This window comes from Sorex araneus, chromosome 1, assembly GCF_027595985.1.
Source record: "Sorex araneus isolate mSorAra2 chromosome 1, mSorAra2.pri, whole genome shotgun sequence".
NCBI classification, from domain to species: Eukaryota; Metazoa; Chordata; class Mammalia; order Eulipotyphla; family Soricidae; genus Sorex; species Sorex araneus.
Window position 1 is genome coordinate 369,454,675 of NC_073302.1, and position 15,540 is coordinate 369,470,214.

General features: G+C 42.6%; 1 protein-coding gene across 1 annotated transcript in view; it reads right to left on the reverse strand.

Moving 5' to 3' along the window:
- Nucleotides 1-15,540, reverse strand: part of DNAH11 (dynein axonemal heavy chain 11) — a 323,685-nt gene that overhangs the window by 80,276 nt on the left and 227,869 nt on the right. The window contains exons 57-61 of the mRNA XM_004604267.2: nucleotides 10,708-10,854; nucleotides 5,570-5,683; nucleotides 4,275-4,418; nucleotides 3,457-3,639; nucleotides 688-789 (exon numbers count right to left, since the gene is read on the reverse strand). Coding sequence (XP_004604324.2) covers nucleotides 688-789; nucleotides 3,457-3,639; nucleotides 4,275-4,418; nucleotides 5,570-5,683; nucleotides 10,708-10,854 — 690 coding nt within the window. The remainder of the gene's footprint in view (nucleotides 1-687; nucleotides 790-3,456; nucleotides 3,640-4,274; nucleotides 4,419-5,569; nucleotides 5,684-10,707; nucleotides 10,855-15,540) is intronic.

A 15,540-nucleotide genomic window follows, 5' to 3' on the forward strand; every position in this document is an offset into this window, starting at 1 on the left:
GTGCAAGGCAAACGCCCTATCCACTGTGCTATTGTTCCAGCCCCGAAATACTATAATAATCTTAAAACAGCAGTCCGCTCAAGGGAAATGAAACAGATGTTTTCCAGAGCTGGAGGGATCATACTATGGGCAAGGTGTCAGTTTGGCACATGGCTGACTGGGTTTCAAGCCCCAGCACTCCATATGGTCTCCCAAGTACCACCAGGAGTGATCCCTGAGTACAGAGGCAGAAGTAAACCCTGACCTCTGCCAGTTATGGTCCCCAAACAAACAAGAAAATAAATTAAACTAAATGCTCATTTTACAGATGAGCAAGCAGAGGTTCATGGAGGCACATTAACCAGAGCAGAGTAATACTGCGAAGAGAAGCGCCAAGATGACGAGCTGAGCAGTCCGGTTCATATGTGGCTTCTACTACTGAGCCATGAAAGTTGTTTAAGGGTAGAAAGAAATACTGAGCACTTCCACCTTTGCAGTACAAGAGTCTACCACAGCAGAGAAGGAACATCTGAACGAGCATATGAATGAAGACACTCAGAAACAACTGAGCTCCTTTCTGTTTAGCAGTGCTCAGAGGGGGCCCTCTGGAAAGGTGGAATCCTAAGGCTGAGCTTCAAAGAGGGTGGGAGTAAATAACTCTTCACTCCAACTCTCTGAGCCTTCTTTAGTTTTATAAATTACACTCACCTCAAGCTTTTTCCTGATCACCTCCAGCTTTTCAGTGGCTGTGGCCAAGTCTAAGTTTGCTTGGGCTAATGCCTGCCGTTTGGGCTCCACGTCACAGTACACCTGAAAATCCAGACAGGGTTGAACTCAACAGGTAACGATGATGCTATGAGGACACATAACCAATCAGCGCTATCTCTGCTTTCCAGCAACTAAATTACGATTTAAATGTCTAATTCACCTAGCAATTTGTTCTTTGTTTCATAAAAAAAAGGTATAGCATCCAATGGCAGGCAAACATTCACAGTCTTGCAAGTTCTTCCTAGTAGTCCATTATTTACTCATCTATTCTGTCTTGAATAAATAGAATTTTAAGTAGCACTGTAGCACTGTAGCAAATCATTGTTCATCGATTTGCTCGAGCAGGCACCAGTAACGTCTCCATTGTGAGACTTGTTGTTAGTGTTTCTGGCATATCGAATACACCACGAGCTTGCCAGGCTCTGCTGTGTGGGCAGGATACTCTCAGTAGCTTGCCAGACTCTCCAAGAGGGGTGGAAAAATCAAACCCAGGTCGGCTGTGTGAAAGGCAAACACCCTACCCGCTGTGCTATTGTTCCAGTCCGGAATTATAAGTACTCACACAAAATGCTATGCAGGTCAAACACATCAATATTCTATAGTTAGTTCTTTATTAACTTTGAAAACAAATTTAATCTCTTATTTTTAGAGATTACAGTGTGCAGGAATTGTAGCAAAAGTTATGATCAAGTTGGCCTTTAAGGCAGAAAAGAAGTATGAAAAAATTCTCTGCACCCAGAGAGGAAAAGTAGGAGACCCCCCTCACAAGATGTTTCTCACATTTTTACTTCCTTTTCTAACTTCCTGGTGACTTTAAGTATGTGTTGTTCAAAAGGTCAATTTGAGAATTCAGTGGGGGTGGGGGAGGGAAGTGGTGGGAAGGGGTCATTTGTCTCTGATTGGAACAAGGGATGTAATTGGAACAATTGGAAGACATTAAAATGAAAATTTCTTTCTTTTTTCTGTTGTTTCTGCTTTTATTGTGGGGCCAAGTGCTTGACAGTCACTTCCATGAGTGTTCAGGGGACCAGATAGTGCTAAGGATCGAACCCAGGGCACCCATACACAGAGCATGCACTTTGAGACTCTGAGCTATCACAGGCACCTGATTTTTAATTTGATAAAAAATAATAGCGAGCACAATTAGAGTCTGGCTCTAGGCTCACTCTTGTCATTTACAATGCAAATAGAGCACACAGCCAGGCACCTTATCATGCAAAGCTTTTGTATATAAGCTACAAGCTGCCCACGCTCTTGCTCTATATCCACACAAGCCGGAGAAATATCAGCAGGACCCTGTTTCTGCAGATCTCCAACATGAAGATCTGGGAATGTTGGTTTTTTAGAAAAGTCATTTTGAGAATGATAATGGCTACACTGTATTTTCTCAGTACTTCCATGTTTGAATGAAACATACAACCATCCAAGACAAAACTAAAATTGTTATTCAGATCCAAGGCCTATGTAAACCATTTGCTTTTTATACCCAGTACTCTGCAAAGTACTTAAACATAGTGTTGGTAAGCAGTATTTGATGATCAGATGAGTAAATAAAAGGATGGCCTCTCTCTGAACTGATTGAAAGTACAAACTTCAGAAACGACTGTAAACTCAACAAAATAGCTGGGCCTTAAGGGCCGTGCGGTACTGTGTGCTCAGCCCCCTGAGTTCTCTCCGGTCCTCAGCTGCAAGTTTTGCTTGGAAGCAAAGACTATTTCACGGAGTAGTTTCAGGTCAACATGAAATTAATATATATATATGTGTGTATATAATTTTTTGGTTTGGGTACTACATCTAGCAGTTTGCAGGGCTTACTCCTGGCTCTGAGCTCAGAGATCACTCTTAGCAGTGCTTACGGGACCTTCCAGAATTCTGGGAATTAAACCCAGTTTGGCTGTGTGCAAGGCAAGTGCCCTGCCCACTGTACTATTTTCTGGACTTGAAATTAATGTTTTTTTTTTTTTTTTTGCTTTTTGGGTCACACCTGGCGATGCACAAGGGTCACTCCTGGCTCTGCACTCAGGAATTACCCCTGGCGGTGCTCAGGGGACCATATGGGATGCTGGGAATCGAACCCGGGTCGGCCGCGTGTAAGGCAAACGCCCTACCCGCTGTGCTATCACTCCAGCCCCTGAAATTAATGTTTTAATGTAAATAAATATAATTCATCGACTCCATAAATTTATATCTAATCAAATTTATTGCTGCTATTTGATCTAAACTAGCTAATCTCCCTACACTCAAAAAATATTTTTTCCCCACCTTTCAAGTGGTTATTATCTTCCTGTATAAATTTGTTTAATCTCATGGACTTTCATGACTCATTCTTAGAATTTCTATCATTATATCACTGTCATCCCATTGTTCATAGATTTGCTGGAGCAGGCACCAGTAACGTCTCCATTGTGAGACTTGTTATTATAGTTTTTGGCATATCAAATATGCAGGAGTAGCTTGCCAGGCTCTGCTGTGTGGGCGAGATACTCTCGGTAGCTTGCCGGGCTCTCCGAGAGGGACAGAGGAATCGAACCCAGGCTGGCCGTGTGCAAGGTAAATGCCCTACCCGCTGTGCTATCGCTCCAGCCCAGAATTGCTATCATATTCATAAAATTAAATGTCAAATTATTTTATTTTTTTGCTGGCCTAGAAAGCAGTGGTTTACAGTCCCTTTGTGAATGATGCTTGTGAATCATCAGATACAACTGGTACCTCATAGAACTTAATGATGTTGATGACCCAGGCACAGAGACCAGCGGCTGCAAAAGATTTGGTCCGAATCAGGTTCGGATTGAACTCTGGATCTTTCAAATACTGTTCATTCACCACTTTCAGACAGTTTTCTGGAATGTGCTCTTTGTCATAGTTAATTAAAGCTTGCAAAAAATCATCAACCTACGGAGCAAAAAGACATATTGCAATGAACCCATTTTGGCTGCAGAGAAAATTCCAAGATCAAAAGTTAAAATCAGCTTTTAGGACTCAGATAACAAAGGCAAAATTGGCAAGCTACACTTATCCTACTGTTTGACTTTTTCAGGCTTTAGAGGGTGAAGTTAGAATTAGCAATGGACACTTTTAAAACCTCTTCTATCCCAGGGTCGAATATTCAGTCCCTCACAGGAGGCATTCCCATTTGGAAGAAAAGAAAGGCAGGAAGGAGAGAGAAAACCACATACCATAAAGCCCCCTTGCTTCACCTTCCTGTACATTAGTAACATTTTTCCAGCATAAGAAATCCATGTAATTTTCTCCCTCCCACACTTAACTGCTTTCATAATTTTGCAAATAATTAGCAATCTTCTAACTGCTGCTGCTGGTGACTTGGGTAGGCTATAACCCCAATCTAATCTCCAACCTGGCAAATAAAAAAAATTTAAGTGTAGAGAACATAGAGCAAATGACACTCCCTGGGCAATATGAAGATTTCTTTTGCACGGAACATGTTTAGGTTGCGAAGTGTCACCCCGGTATTGGGAACAGTACTGAAACGGGTCAGATACTTGTCTTGCCAGTGTGTCTAGAGGTACCTTTCCCATGAAGACCTTAGCTGCTTTCCAGCTTCGGTCTTTGGGCACTCTGCCTCGGGGTGCGAGGAGGACCATCACAGCTGCAGTGACGTTGGTGACTGCATTGGGCGGGTTGGGGAAGGCTTTCAGCTCGGAGAGATTGACCTGAAGGAAAGCAGATGCACACTCAAATCAAGGGCCAAGCAGCTTATCGGTGTCCTTGTCCCTCAAACCCTGCTGTGCCTGTCCTTTCTTCTTCACCCAGAAATCCCACCTACTGATCTCCAGAGGCCAGTTCTGGTGGGCACTCCCCATAGCCTCATGCAACATCACTGTCCGGCTCGTCCCTGGGAAAAACTGCCCATTTAGTACAATGTCCTATACAGCCTGGCTGGCAGGGCCCAAGGGATTCAGAAATTTAGGTGTTCAAGTAGTTATGGGATTGATCGCTCCCATCTACATGGTAATTTGCATTTTGATCCAGCTTTTCCAGAAACATAAGTCATTGTTGAGTGTCTTGTCATTTTGCTTTTCTGCTTTATGTGTACAAAAAACAGCTCCCATATTCTATTATAATGGTTCTCAACTAGGAGTATGGCCAGAGAGGTTTGGTCCAACTCCTAATCTTACTTTTGGTTCAACACCTAACCTGATACAGCCAGAATCTTGATTCATCCACCACATACATGGTACTAATGGTATAAATGGTATAAATTTCAGGAGTGAGCCCTGAACACCACGTTTTCCCTATGCCCTGCCCCCAGGAACCCCCCCAAAAAAGACCCCCCACAATCTTAAAGGTGTAAATTCAGAAAAATTATAGGGCCAAACTTAGGTGACAGTTGCCAGGCCTTCTGTCTTTCTTTGAAGAGTTCTCATCAGTGCAACTTTTTATACTCCAGAAGAAATGAAGGTCTTAAAATAACACATTATTTTAAAAAAATGGATCATAATAAAACAACTGGATTCAGTAGCGAAACATAGAATTATCTTTCATTGCACTTTTGGTTTTTGGATGTGTGTGTGTGTGTGTGTGTGTGTGTGTGTGTGTGTGTGTGTGTACTCAGGCTCTGCATTCAGAAACTACTCCTGGCTGTGCTTGGGGGACCATATGGGACGCCGGAAATTGAACCTGGGTCAGCTGCATGCAAGGCAAGCACCCTACTATTTTACTATTGCTTCAGTTCTCTATAACATTTTCTTTTTAAGAAACTTTGCTCTTGAATGCCCTTTACTTTCAGTTCACTTATCCAAACTCTAGGAACCTTTCAATATTATATTTTATGTAAACCCAAGAAACAAATGATCATCTTTACCCTGTTGAGTGTATTGAGGGCTGCTGTGGCAGCCACCAGCGCAGGCTCTGCCTTGAGTAAATCAGCCTCGCACTCCCTCTGCTTCTGGGACACTTCAGTCTGAATGGCTGTCACCTAATCAGAGTGAACAAGCAAACAAATCATTGTAGACCTCACCACTGAAAAAAGGCAAGTTGACTGTGGATTCAAAGTTCAACAGTTGGTTAATATTTTGAGCAGCAGAGGAAGTTTGTGGAAAGACCAACTCCCCCGAAGGCACAGCGAATATGTAAGCTTTGTATATGCACAAAATACACAGTGACAAATCCCAACAAAACAGATTCAAATATCAAGCAACTCCAAGAAGGACTTTGCCTAATGAACCTGAGACCCGGTCTACAGAACTGAGTTTATCACAGGAGAGAAAAGGAGATGGAAGTGGGGATAAAGGGACCGAGACAATGGTGGTGAGAAAAGGACACTGGTGGAGGATGTGGAATATTATATGCAGGAAACCCTACCATTGACAGTATTGTAAATCAATGCCTAAAGGTTAAAAAGAATATTTAAAAACATATTAAGGTGTCAAAGGTGGAAAATAAATGATTCCTCTGTTCTGTTCTGAGTCCTGCATAAGTGAAAATCCAGGCTCACCAAGATCATGAATTATTCTTATTAGAATTAGAATTCTCTATCAAATATTTTTTTTTGCTTTTTGGGTTACAGATGGCAATGTACAGGGGTTATTACTGGCTCTGCACTCAGGAATTATTCCTGGCGGTGCTCAGGGGACCATATGAGATGCTGGGAATTGAACCCGGGTCGGCCGCATGTAAGGCAAATGCCCTACCCGCTGTGCTATCGCTCCAGCCCCTCTCTATCAAATTTTTGTTATTTGCCAAAACTCCATGTTAAAGCTCTTCTAAGAATAGATGTGCATCTTTTTGTTCATCTGGCTTGAAACTACTGTTCTGCGTACTTGCCCACAGACTCCTCACTGCTTTGAGAGCCCTGCTAAAAACCACGGCTGCAGTTGTCCAGGTTATCTCTAACAATGACATTTGTGGTTCAACCTCTGCTTGACAGGCCAGTGGCCCTTTTGACACACATAAGTGGGTGCTCAGTAATCTGACAAGACTGTATCCAGTTGGATATAATAAACTCATGTTGGTAAGCTCAAATCATACTAAGATGCTTTGGAGCTTTTAGCCCTTTTCTCTTATGGTAACTATAAAAGTTTAATGACCAGGGAAAGTAAACATTGAAACCTCAGCAGAAATCTGAGTTTTAAAGCTGTGGCATGGGTCCTGCCAGGATGGTGATTGTGGAGTACAAAATGGGAACAAAAGTGCAATTCTTCAGATGTGTTTGGAATGAACAGGTTTAACTATACCATAAAATTAAACACTGCTCACAACAAATTATATTGTCTACTACAGCTTTATTAGCACTAATTACCCTTCTCCTGATTAACCATTATTTTGCTGTGTACTGCACCTTCTTGAACATAAATCTGTTCAGGGTAGATATGTAATCTCCTGCCAATACACCCAACTACCATTGATAGAAAAAAGAAAACTGCATGATAATTGAGAATTACTTAAAAACCATCACCATAGAAACTGCTGGGAATGGACCATGAAAACCTTAAGAACAGTATTTTTTTCCGTGTTAGAGAAACTGTTATTGAAAATGGAAGAGTGTACAAGAGAACTTTGTACCTTTGGTTTAATCCTTTCTCTCCTCATAAAATACAATGAAACAGTAAACTGTTCTTTGTCACTATTGATAAAAGCATATTTTGGAATTGGACTCTGGATCATGAAATTTTAACTAGAAGCATTCTTTAGATTCTTTTTTTTTTGGGGGGGGTCACACCCAGCGATGCACAGGGGTTACTCCTGGCTCAGCAATCAGGAATTACCCCCTGAGGGTGCCAGGGCACCTTATGGGATGCTGGGAACCGAACCTGGGTCGGCCGCATGCAAGACCAATGCTCTACCCATTGTGCTATTTCTCCAGCCCCTTAACTAGAAGCATTTATTCTATGCTTCAAAGATACAAAGGAGTATTTCTTCATTTTTTTTGTGATATAGGAATCACTTTTTTGGATATAGGAAATACTCCTGGTGGGGCTGGAGGACCAAAGCAAGCACCTTCCCCACTGTACTATCTCTCCAGCCCCAGAGAACATTTCTTTCTAAGTGCTATTTCTGATTTACTACTTTTTCTGACTGCTTTATGGTTAAAGAATTATTACTTCTTCTAATTTTTAGAAACAGGACAATCTTGAACAGATCTTTATAAAACAGAGGAATCTTGAATATATCCACAGACGTAAATACAACTTAAGGTATGAGATTATTTTCATCCCAACTAGTGCAATGCTAGTTGAGTATTGGCCAGCACCAAATGCAACTTCTTCTGCTCCAGTGTTCCTGCACAGTGGTAAACAAGGTTCAATTCTATGATTGAAAATATAGACAGACATTAAAAAAAGAGAAATTTTTGAAAGGCGTCCCAAAAAATAGTTTTAGTTGTACAATTTAGAAAGTATTTCCACACACAAGAACTGCACCGCACACAGCAGAGAAAGCCCTGTAAAGAGGAATAGGGCAGATTTTAAAGAATCGAGCTGATCAAGCGAAGATGGAAAAACTAGCTTCACAGACCTGATGCTGTTGGTGTCAGGTAAATCACTACTGACAATGCTGGGGGTTCAGTTAGGCCTGAACTGTTTCATGAATTTGAAGTGACCACTTCCACTTACTTGTTTAAGGGCTTGTCCAGATGGATGGTAAGGCAGTTTTTAACCAATATTTTTATTTAATTAACTTATTTTTGTTTAGCTTTTTGAGTCACGTCTGTTGTTCAGGCACTACTCTTGGCTCTGCACTCAGGAATTATACCGGGTGTTGCTCAGGGGACCATATGGGATGCTGGGAATCAAACTTGGGTCGGATACATGCAAGGCAAACACCCTACTCACTGTATTATCACTCTGGCCCAGCCAATACTCGGTCATTTAAATGTGCCAGAGTAAACTATGAAATATACCTTTATTTCTCATGAATTAAGAGTTGAGATCCCAATTTTAGAGAATCATAAAGGGTTTCTCTCTGCTCCCTCTAACGCCTGTAGAGAATGTAATATACTGTTTGTGATTTGTGCTTTGGTTTTTGGTTTTGGGGTTACGCCTAGTGGTGCTCAGGGTATACTCCTGGCTCTGTGCTCTGAGATCACTTCTGGTGGTGCTTGGAAAGTCTGGGAAGCCTGTGTGCTCGGCAAGCATCTTCCCTGCCTGGCTATCTCTGTGGCCCGACAGCACACTGCCAGATATGGTAAGTGTGAGCCTGTAGCACAAACTCAGCCAGTGATTACTGCCTTGACTCCATATGGCTTAATTTACAAGTAGATCTTCCATTTATGACAGCATTTTGAAACAGTCCCTTTCACCATCTACTTGATTCCACAGATCTACTTGATTTTCAGCTCAGACCACTAATTCTACCCTGCCTATTAACATGCTACTTTCCCCACATCTTTTAGTCTTTTCTTTTATAATGCAATGCCCACGGGGCACCTTGCCTGTCACTTGGGTCCAGGATGACAATGGCAGGCCCAAACAGGATCTTAGTTGCTATTTGCAATTCAATGATGCCTCATGGATAGAATAAAAATATTTGTAGGTACTAGTTTTTGTATCTTGGCATGAGTTAGATATTTTAAGAAATAGCATATCTTTTTCACATTTGAAAATACTCAGGGGAATTCTGATCTGCTAGAGCCTTTCATCCCCCTTTGAGAGCATAATTTTGCCTGAAGAATTTAGATACCAAAAAAAAAGAATACCCTTTGAGGACCGTTTTTAAGATATTTGAAAGGTATGGGTAGAGATGATTTATGATATAATTACTAAAACATCACTCATTTGTGTAATGCCTAAAAAATATCCCTTGGGTGGAATTAGCTATGATAATTATGCTACACGTGAAACCAATGTGCTCAACAGAATCATGCATGTTTTCAGGGTGTTTTTGCCTTTGCTAGAGCTGAGTGGAAACATGGTAATTCCAGAACTAGCAATAAAGTGCCCCCGGACATGCCAAATGTATTTTATCTTCAACTCCAAAAACGTGTAGTTTTGATTTTCAGTATACTTTCCAAGTGTTTAGATGTATAAACTGAAAGCTAATCTGTTCAATGCACATTAGAATAATAAAAAGGAAAAAAGAAAAACTCAGTCAATGGTAAAAAGACAACACCGCTGGAAAAGCTCAAATATTTTCTGGTACCATAAAGTGCAGGACAATAACATAATGGTTACTGCTTCAAAGGCTTGAGAGTGTTAGTAATTCATAATATCTTATTACCAAAGCCCCAATTATAACCTTTTGACTAAAATAAAGAAATTTATCTCACACATACATATTCACAGAAATTTTAGGCAAATATCTGTTAATCATTCTGCTACTATGATATTTCTTTTGAAAAATAAACTATACACATACAAAATGTATTCCTTTCATTTGGAGCTAAAGTTTTGCTAAAAGAAGAAGACAAAGGAAGTTGTATTTATTTCAGAATTGCCGGAAACTGGAGTACAAAGAAAGCTGAATCTCTATAATCTTAAAAGTAATTGTTTCCAACAGTAAAATATAACACAGAATGCTAGGGCCTCAGCAGAATTTAAAAAAGAACAAATTTAGCTTAGGATTTAATAATAAACTTAAGTTGTATTATTAAAATGCGAAATCTGAAAACCATCTTGCAAAGTGATGGAATGGGCTTTGTTAACAATTGAGTTGTTCAATTTGCCTAGAAACTAAAAACCTTTAGAAACCTCTGAGGTGACTTCCTGACCTTTACTGTATTACAAATAGGCCTGATGTTCAAGATCCACATCCATTATATGCTTGAATGAGCTCAGTATTTATTGTTCTTTCATATCATTAAAAGAGCTAAAAGGTTGGGAAAATGCATAATGTAAAGAAAGGTCAAGTGGTAATCATGGTGTGAAATGCTGTTACATGTGTAACTATAATAATTCTTTAGATTTGATGCTCCCTGGAGAGGAAGTTGTTCAAAATTGTTCACCTACAAAGGTTTATTTTGTGCTAAATATAGCCCAGCACTCTAAATGGTGGAATTAGCCTGACCTTTCTCTCCTCGGCATCTGCGATGGCCTTTTCCTGGCTCACTTTGTCCGTCTGGAGCCCAATCTTTGTGATCAGAACTTCAGCATCCTGATTTCTTAGTTGCAACTCAGCTTCTTGAGAGGCAAGTCTGGCTTTCAGATCTCCCACCTAAAGGGAAATCATTGGGAAGTAATTTATGTGGGTAACAACAAATATCAGATAGCACTCATTTTAATTCCTTTTTTTTTGGGGGGGGGGTCTTGGGTGGATTTTTTTTTTGGCCACATCCAGTGATACTCAGGGATTACTCTTGGTAGGGGTTGGGGGACCTCATGCAGTTTTGGGGATCAAACTCAGGTCAGCAGTGTGCAAGACCAGTACCTTTCCCCCTGTACTATCTCTCTAGCCTCCTTTTTAAAATTTAATGCATGCAGGGGGCCCCAACAGTTTGCATCTTGCCTCTCGTTCTACCGCTACTTGATTCCCATCCCACCTTCAAAGGGCAGCATCCTTTGAATTTTCACTTAGGACGGAAAAGAATATTTCTGATGGTTTGGTGGAAAAACGGTTTGCCGGGTCACAGCTCTTCTCCTCTCTGTGCAGTCAGGAAAGCACAAGGACAGGACAGGACCCACAGAGCACACCCACTGGTGCCTCCTGCTTTTCTGCTGAAAGTGGCTCCTGAACAAGGCAGCCACGGCTTCAGGAGCGCAAGTTTGGTGATAACCTGTCCTGCACGCACCAGCAGGAAATCACATGAGGTTTTAGACAAGTTAAAAACACAAAGGGCTGGTGAGATAGTACAAGGGTCAAGGACCTTGCCTTGCACATGGACAATCTCTGTCCCCTGAGCACCGCCAGAAGAGATTCCCTGAGCACAGAGACAGGAGTTGGCCCCAGCACTCTTTGGTCCCCAAACAAAACAAGATTCCAAATAGTCTGGGAGATAGTGCAGAATGGAATGCACCTGCCTCCCCCAAATCCTGAACCTGGCATCACATATGGTCCCAGAAGCACCTCCACGGGGCACTGCTGAGCACCTGAGCAGTGCTGGGTGTGACTCAATTCTACCCTCCACCTCAACTGCATAAAGATACCAAATTTCCTGGGCTATTAATCAGTTGACTTAATCAACTGCTTATTATGACTAAACTGCTCACAGAGAGAACTGAGCTCTTCCCGCCAAATATGAACTGGCTGTCATGGTTTTCTGATAAACCCCCGTAATAGTCAGCTAATTCCTACAACAAGGGACAAACCACTTGTGCCTTGTGCGTATCAATGTTGTGTGATCACAAGTTCCCAAAGTGGCCCAACTCTTTCGCAGAGTCCCAGAATACCAGTGCTTGAATGTCCCAGCATGCATAGACCTGCTTGGACTCCACTAGCAAACCTCACCCAGTTTCTGTGGAACACAGCCTTTCCAAGGTACCCACACACTCATCTCTAAAACAGAACAAATCTGCCTTTAAAATTATTATTACGGGTAGGGCGTTTGCCTTGCATGCGGCCGATTCCGTTCGATTCCTCCGTCCCTCTCAGAGAGCCCGGCAAGTTACTGAGAGTATCCTGCCTGCACCACAGAGCCTGGCAAGCTACCCGTCCAGTATTCGATATGTCAAAAATAGTAACAAGTCTCACAATGGAGACGTTACTAGTGCCCGCTTGAGCAAATTGATGAACAATGGGATGACAGTGCTACAGTGCATTATTATTTTACTTATTTTTTAATTGAATCACCATGAGACACACAGTTACAAAGTTCTTCATGATCAGGTTTTAGTCATACAATATTCCAATACCTGTCCCTCTACCAGTGTACATTTCCCACCACTGGTGTCCCCAGTTTCTCTTCCATCATTCCCAAACTCCAGCCTGCCTCTACGACAGGTGCTATTCTTCTTTCTTTTCCTCTCTCCTTTTGTCTGCCTGCCTTTAAGGCTGAGTTGTCTGAAGTTTCAGAAGGCAGCACTAGGTTCGGCATCTGACAATCATGTCAGTAATAGCTGAGTCGAAGCACTGGTGAGAAAATCCCAGTGAGATTCTTGGAAATACATGGAATACATGGAAATACATGAAAGTGGCTTTTACACATAGTGGCAATGAACTCTTCATGCCATCTATTTTCTGGAAGTATAATTGATTGGGGGTGGGGGCTGTAGGCAGAGAGATAGTATGCTATCTCTCAAGGTAGGGCACTTGCCTTGCATATGGCCAACGGAGGTTTGATCCTGGCACCACATATGGTTCCCCAAACTCTCAGGAATGACCCTGAGCACAGAGCAGGGCTATGTCTTGAGCACCACTAGGTGTGACCCAAAAACAAACAAAAAATGATAGCGCAAAGAACAAATCATAACCCCTTGACTTTACACAACCACTTCTGGGTTTCATCTGTGGACCAAGAGCTTCTTTAATATCCAAGTGACTCTCTAACCCCTGTCTCAACTCAGCTACTTCATAATCTCCTGAATGGCATAGCCACTAACCTCTGAAGTGTGGGTTTTTTTTTTTGTGTGTGTGTGTGTGTGTGTGTGAATCTCAAGCAGTGCTCGGAGTTCCAGGGGTCACTCCTGGGTAGCCTTGCCCAGGTACATAGAGCTGAAAGTTCAATGCTCAGGCTGGCCAGTGCTGGAGGCCACCTGGAACACTCAAGTGGCACTTAGGCCACCACGTGGTGCCAGGGATCAGCTCAAGAGTCCACATGCAAGGCTGATCCTTTCGGCCACCTGTATGGCCCCCACTCTGCACTCTTATAGTTTAAGTTAAGACGGAACTGTTTGGTGTTTGTATTTTGTTTTGTTTCTAGCTACTTGATGAACAGAGGATAGCAGTCTAGTGAAAATGGCTTCTCTGCAATTCTTAGTCACATTAGGGCAGAAGTAACAGGATCAGAGAGGAGACTGAGAGGCCACTGTCATTTTAAGCCCTCATTTCAGTTTGAGCCTTGTGACACTTTGGTTTTTGTTTTTTTCTTTTTGGGTCACACCTGGTGATGCACAGGAGTTACTGCTGGCTTTGCACTCAGGAATTACTCCTGGTGGTGCTCAGGGGACCATATGGGATGCTGGGAATTAAACCTGGGTAGGCCGCTTACAAGGCAAATTCCCTACCCGCTGTGCTATTGCTCCAGCCCCATAGGAAAGGATCAGGTCTGAAATATTCAGGCTTAAGTCCTGGAGCAGGACCTCAGGTATGAAGAAAGGGCACTCTGTAATCTCTAAGCAGAGACCTAGAGAGGGACTCTGGCAGGAGGGGCGTTCAGGTCTAGTGCAGTTCTAGATGCTAACACTTCTATGTGATATTCCTGCCCTGTGCAACTGCTTAAGGACACCTCAGAGGACACATGCTTCCAGAGGAAGGCATTCTGCTCTTCATGCAACTTGATATTACACTATATGAGACTTCCCAATGTTTACATATGAAACCATGCTTCCCTTTCATGGTACTTTGACCCTTGCCCAGCAACCAAGCTACAGATCAAACACATGCAAAACATGTACTCTACTGCTAAGCTACATCCCTGACCCAATCCATTTTTGAGAGGGGTGGGGGTCGAGGGGCTTTGTTGGGAAGTGCAGGGACCCCTGTGGTGGTGCTGGGATTTATGTGGGTCACCTTGGTGATGCTCAATTCCCCAGGGTTCTCCCAATTATGGTCAGGGGAACATGAAGTGCTAGGGATCGGGCCGAGGTCAGGCATATTCCAGGCAGGAGCCCTAGCCCTGTGTCATGTCTCCAACCCTAATACATTGATTTTTAGAATCCTAGGGTGCTATGGAATATTCTAACCACTCCTCTGATATTAAGAGCATCACACCTAATAAAAGGAAACCGCCAGTAAGACCACCTGCCTGTGTTTCCAGCTGAAGGGAAGAAAGGAGCTGACCACTGACCCCCTCTCCTCTTTCCCTCTGGCTGATGTTCAACTATCAGAGGAATAAAGTGAGCTGTTATACCACATACTTGCATCTCTGTCTTCTGGGAAGAAAACTCAAGTCTGACAGGCCCTATTTTTTCCCTCACCCGTATGAAAAGCTCAGTTTGAACATCAACATGATCATTTCCTGGGGCAAAGTCGACAGGCTCCATCTGGGACATCATGCAAAGGAACATAAATATTCTGTGATACAGACGCCCTTCACTCATCTTTGCGCTCAATAGGACATGCAGAAGTGACTCTTGACTAGAAAGGAGCGTCTTGATTTACGTGAAATGGAATCAAAAAGGGAGAGTGATGAAAAAGGGGATTAAGAGCAAGATAAATTGCAACAGACTTGCAACAGAAATTAAGAAAGACATTGTTTGAGAGGGAAGAGAAAGAGGATCAAATAATGTGGACAGATTATTTGAACATCTCTTATGTGCTCTTCTCTCCATCACTCAATCCTGGAAACTGTCAGGCTGTAACCAGGAAGGTTTGGTTCCACCATCACTGCAGGGCCAGTCAGAGGAGAGACATGTGAGGGGTTAAGAGAAAGAGGTTCATTCCAACATTGTCAGTCTGGAAGATGGTGGACGCCTGTCTTCAAAGCAACTGTGTTTTTCTGCACAGTCACAAAAAGGATTGTTATGGAGAAAGAAAATAGGGAAGCACATTTCTAGGAAAGGTAAACCATAGGTTGGTGGGTGCCAGGGTGACCAATAAACTCACTCAGGGGTTGGTCCTCTGAGGCCCATTTCTGGTATGACTGTAAACCAAGAGTTCTTTTATTTGCCTATTTGGGTTTTGGGGCCACACCTGGCAATGCTCACGTCTTCCTCCTAGCTCGTGGATCCCTCGGGGTGGTTCCCAGGGGGACCAGATGGGGTGCAAGGAATTGAACCCAGGTTAGCTGTGTGCAAGGCAAGTACC